At 32.5% G+C, this 6,000-nt stretch overlaps 1 protein-coding gene across 3 annotated transcripts in view; it reads right to left on the bottom strand.

Annotated features, from left to right (window-relative positions):
- Arl6 (ADP-ribosylation factor-like 6) overlaps positions 1-6,000 on the bottom strand; it is a 30,677-nt gene that overhangs the window by 15,362 nt on the left and 9,315 nt on the right. For all 3 annotated transcript variants that reach the window (XM_013024070.1, XM_013024072.1, XM_013024071.1), the window contains exon 5: positions 305-399. In XM_013024070.1, coding sequence (XP_012879524.1) covers positions 305-399 — 95 coding nt within the window. The remainder of the gene's footprint in view (positions 1-304; positions 400-6,000) is intronic.

Below are 6,000 nucleotides of genomic sequence, written 5' to 3'. Positions count from 1 at the left end.
GCCCAGGCCCAGAGTTCAGGCCCCACAACCAGACCCCAAAAAAAAAAAAAAATCAGAAAAAAAGGAGTTTTCATTATTGAGGAAATATTAGAGTACTCAAATATATTGCAAAAATGTTTTGAAATACAAAATATTTGGGTATGGGGTTAAGCTGTTATAAATGTTGTATAACTAATATGTTTTAAAATTCAGAAGTTTATATAAAAGATAACATCCACACCCTTTTTTATTTAATACAGGTAAAACATCACATATAAATGTACCCAATTCAAATTTGACAGATGAGAGGAAACCACAAATGTACCTGGATGATTCAGGAGAGTGTCAAGTTCTTCTTTGGCCACAACCATTCTTAATTTATCGCTACTATCAATGACAAAAATAATGGCTTGTCCATCTCTGTGTAATACAAAGAAAGTGAAAACTTAAAAAATTTGCATATTAATTTTTCATTTGCATTAGGTACAATTACTTCACGTCCTATGTGCATTTGTTATTAGAAGATTCACTTTTCTTCTTTGTCTACATGACTAAGATATTAACCATTACTTATATTCATATAAAATCCTTTATGTAAATGATGATTTGGTATATTTAATCACTTGTTATTTCTTTATAAAATTTAAAAGAAGTCAGTTTTTGTTTAAGTAATTAAAAGATGGGAAAAAGTTTAAAAATAAAGACATCTAGCATATAAACCTCTAGTACAAATATCATAGTTGGTACAAATAATACTCAGTAAATTGTATCAACTAATTGGTACTTTACATTTATTAATGAATATCTGTATTTGTATTTTAAAATGGAATTATTTTGTTTCATATCCTGTCTTTCTTTTTTTTGTGTGTGTGGGGGGGTCTGGTCGTGGGGCCTGAACTCTGGGCCTGGGTGCTGTCCCTCAGCTTTTCAGCTCAAGCTAGCACTCTACCACTTGAGCCATAGCACCACTTCCAGCTTTTTTTTTTCTGCTAATGAGGAATCGAACCCAGGGCCTCATGCATGCAAGGCAAGCGCTCTGCCACTGAGTCACTTTCCCAGCCCCATCTTGTCTTTCTTGTATGTACATTTACTTCAATTTGGGGGAATATACTTTGAACTATACTTTTATGTGAAACACTAAGGTCTAACAACATTGCTTCTCAAATACTTTTTAAACCAAAAATCATAATCAGAAATACATTTTACAATGAAAGCAGTAGACATACAAGCATGTAAATACATTTCAAATGTCTCCTGAAAACAATACTTGAGTTTTATTTCAAGATTTATCTCATGAAAAATCTTGAGACCAATAACCTACATAGTTTTCTTTATAAACTTCTTGGTACTTTACAGTTTATTCATAAGAGTAAAAATAGACAAACTTTAAAGTTTTCAGATAAACATTAACAGAGTCTTCCAGAAGTGATAAAACAATTCACATGACAGAAGTATTTTTCTAGTTATTACTATCTGTTAAACCTTTGGCTTTTAAAAGCAAAAAACTTTTGTTCTATATATCATTAATTGCTAATGAAGCTCATTACCTTTTGTATAATTTTTGGACATCTGCACTTTGTGAATTATTTATTTATCTAATCATAAATGCATATTTTAAAGAAATTAGTAATTAGCAATCAAATTAATAAAAATAACACAAACTTTAAAAATACCAATTTCTCCTATTATTTAAAAAATGGTAATATGGATTAAGAAAGCCACAATTACTAGTAGATACAGAAACCAGTAGAACTGGAAATATTTACCATGAGCTCTAAAAGAGTTTAATCACTTTGTATAAGTGATTTTATTTATGGAATTCATTCTAAAGAAACATGAACTATGTCTAAGCTTTACATATATAATAACTAGATAAGTGTTTATAATCTTTAAAAACTAAAATGATGTTCATGTACAAATAAAGAAATGTTTGAGCAAATTCTGGCACAGAGCTGCACGAGAAAAAATTAGGCAGCCACTAATTATATTCATAATGTTTTTACCTAATATCTATATAATTGAATGTTAACTGAGAAAAGCAAGATATAAAATTATTTATAGTACTTAATTAAATGTCTCCATTCTCTTTAGGGATTCACATTAGGTACTAGTATATTTCAAAATGACCATTGTCAAGAAGATTAACAATGGTGAATTTATGAGCAGTATTTATGAAATAGAATAAGTTTTTGTTTTTGGTGGTTTTTTTTTTTCCAGTCATGGGGCCTGAACTCGGGGCCTGGGCACTGTCCCTCAGCTCTTCAGCTCAAGGCTAGCCACAGTGACACTTCTTGCTTTTTCTGTTTATGTGGTGGTGAGGAATCGAATTCAGGGCCTCATGTATGCAAGGCAAGCACTCTTACCACTGAGACACCTTCCCAGCTCAGAATATTAGTTTTAACATGCTCTAAACTTTAAGAGATGGGTGACAATGTTGTAAAGACACTTTGTACTCATATACTATTTTGTAGAATGGGAACTTCTTTGTACAACTACTTAAAGATACTACTATTACTACTACTACTAATAATAAACTGTGCTTACATTTTGTACCTTTTCTTTCTTTCTTTTTTTAGATTTTTTTTGGGGGGGGTCAGTCATGGGGCTTGAACTCTGGGCCTGAACGCTGCCTCAGCAATTCAGCTCAAGGCTAGTGCTCTACTGCTTGAGCCACAGCGCCACTTCCGGTTTTCTAGTGCTTTATTGGCCTTTTCTTGCCTAGGCTGGCTTTGAACCGTGATCCTCAGATCTCAGCTTCCTGAGTAGCTAGGATTACAGGTATAAGCCACTGGCGCCCAGCTGTACCTTATTTTCTAGAGTAGAACTAACATAAAAATTACAGTATACAGTATTTAACATTACAAAACAAAATAAATTTACAAATAATCCCTTAAAATTCTATTATTCCAAAACAAATGCTATCAAATGTTTGGTACATATTCTAACAATTTTGTTTTTGTACACATATGAAGCATTTATTTATATAAAGAGTATTTTTCTTGACATAGTCAAGGTATGTGCTACCACACATTCTTCTATATATCTTAACCTAACAGTTCTAGTTACAGGTCACTTTTCTAAAATACTTACTAAGTAATATAAGCAGTTTTCAATTTTAAAAAATATTGACAAATGATGTTGAAAAAAGGTACTACATTCTCAACAGAGTACTTTATTTTGACACTAAAAGTAAAATGAACACAAAAGTACATTATAAATCTTTTTAAATCTTTTTCAATAGATTAAAATATGCACTTATTTTTTCAGTGTTAGAAAATATATATAAAATAAATTTAGTACTATGACAAACTTCTCAATTGCAATCATTTTATCATTTAATTTAGAATTTAAACTTAGGATTCCTCAAATTTTTCAAAAATATTTTAAAGAGTAAAAATTAGAACAAAAAGAATTTTTTGAAGTACATTTTCCATGTATTTTTGCTATGTCCTTAAAATATTTAAAAAAACTAGCAAATCATATTGTTTTAAGAAGGAATACCTATCAATTAATTAGAAGAATGTAAATGTCATGTTCCAGAAGCTCAAGTTTCCTAAAATGAAAATAAATAAAAATAAAAGCCTCACATCTATGAAGAATACACACTAGCAAATCAGTTTTCCATTTCTAAACACAACTTTTGAGTCTGAAGAGCTCTCCTTCCTTTCCTGTACATAAAAGGATCACTGATGAACATGATTTAAACAGGTGTAAGATTTATTAAAGTACTCACTGCAAAGTTTCTTGAGTCAATCTCCTCTGATTGATATTTTAGGAATATAATATTTGCTCTTAAATTAGCAGGAAAATGGTACTCAATCTAATCTGGTAGACACTTCATGATAGTTCATAATAATAAAAGGAGCTTCATCAAGAATAGAGCTCCTCTATGACCCAGCAATCCCACTTCTGGGCATTTACCCAAAGGAAAACAAACAAGGCCATACTAAAGTTACCAGCACAACTGTTTATTACAGCATTATTCAAGATAACTAAGATATAGAACCAACCCAGATGCCCCTCAGTAGGTGAATGGATCAAGAGAATATTGTGTGTGTGTGTGTGTATATATATATATATATATACACACACACACACACACATATATATGTATATATACAATGGAATTCTATGCCTCCATCAGAAAGAATGACAGTGCCCCAATTTGTTAAGAAGTAGAAGGACATGGAAAAAATTATATTAAGTGAAGTAAGCCAAACCCAAAGAAACATATGTCCCATAGTTTCCCTTATTTGCAATAACTAGTATATGTCTAGGATAATATTACCAGACAAGCAGAAAAGGTCAAAAGCTATGTACATATGACCATATGAGAGGATGCTAAGCAAAATGAACCCCAAGATAGGGACACAAGAGATTTTATCTTTGTTGTTGTTGATTTGAATGTACTATGTGATTTTTTTGTATGTTCTTTTGTATGTTCTTCCCCCCATGGTATAACCCCTGCTGTCACTGTATTTGATTCTGGTGTCCTGCATCTTGTATATACATTTTTCTAATTTGGGAAGGAGAAGGGATAACAAAATGCTGAAACAAGGATACGGGTTGACCCATTGTAACAATGAGACATACAAGACACTATGTTGAAAATGAACTTTACAACTTGTGGGGGGGGGGGGGGAGAGAAGCTAGGGAGGTGGGGAGGGAAGGGATGGTAGGGAAAAAACAAAGGAGGGGGTAACAAGGCTCAAGAGGAAATGTACTCATTACCTTGTTCATGTAACTGTAACCCCTTTGTATAATATCTTCACAATAAAAATATTTAAAAAGGAATATTGCTTTTGAACATCACTCTCATAAATGAAGGAATCCTTGCAACCTTAGAAGTTAATGAGATTATTTTAACATTAAGTGCAAATCTTGGGAAGGCATACCTGGATGTAAGTAACAGCTCTCAATCTGAAGTAATTAGTGAGCACTTGATTTGTTATGTACTTAAAAGTACTTTGTTTGGAACTATTCACAGAATAAACCATAAGTTACAGATGGTGTGATTTTAACTAAACTTGGTCAATATTATTTCTGTTCCAGAGGTTAAGCATCATATTTGGCCTTGAAGAAAAAATTTGAATACACTTCTTTTCTAGAGTTTACAATCCTAGAAGGGAGAACCTAGGGGTGTTTGACTTTAAGGCAAAGTGCATATGATTACAGAGGGGAAAAAACAAAACACTTTGCAAGCACTGCAGACTGAATAAATGAAGACACAGTATAACCTCAGATGAGGAAACTTTTAAATTGGTTTGTCTTTTGTTTATCTAAACTCAGGGCCTAGGTACTGTTCCTAATTCCTGCCCCACCCCCATCTCCACCCCTTTCAAGGCTAACATTCTACTACTTTAGCTATAGCTCCACTTCTGGCTTTTTGGTGGTTCATTAAGACAAGAGCCTCATAGAATTTCTTGCTTCAGCTAGCTTCAGACCACAATCTTCAGGTCTCAGCCTCTTGAATGGCTAGGATTATAGATGTGAGCCAGTTACACCTGGTTTGTTTTGTTTTGGTTTTACATGTACAAACACATTTAATAGGGGTATACTTAATGTTAAAAAGTTATAAAATATTTGTATCATTACTGTAATAACTAGCTTCATAATTTGCCCAAATAAATCTTGATGAAAACAAATTAAAAATTAAGAAGTATTTATACAGATTAAGCAATCAAGTAACCGAAGTAGTTATTTCATGGTAAGTTGGGTTTAATTAGATAAATGTCTGAAAAAATAATATATCTTTGATTCTCCTAAACACTCAATTTTTTTTTTGTGACTGACAGCCTCATTCCTGTTTTGTCACTCATATAATTTCCTCCTATGCTTCTACACTTCCTGAGCTTGTTCTTTTTTGTTACTATTACTGTTGCTTTGTTTTCCTAGGCAGAGTCTCTGCTATGTATCCCAGACTGGCTTCTAATATACTATGTATCCTAGGGTGGCTTTGAACTTAAAATCCTCCTGTCTCAGGCTTTTGAGGACCAGGATTACAGGTCAACATCATCATGC

The sequence above is a fragment of the Dipodomys ordii genome, unplaced genomic scaffold (assembly GCF_000151885.1).
Source record: "Dipodomys ordii isolate 6190 unplaced genomic scaffold, Dord_2.0 Scaffold73, whole genome shotgun sequence".
Taxonomy (NCBI): domain Eukaryota; kingdom Metazoa; phylum Chordata; class Mammalia; order Rodentia; family Heteromyidae; genus Dipodomys; species Dipodomys ordii.
The sequence above is the reverse complement of the archived record's forward strand: the minus strand, read 5'-3'. Positions and strand labels throughout refer to the sequence as shown.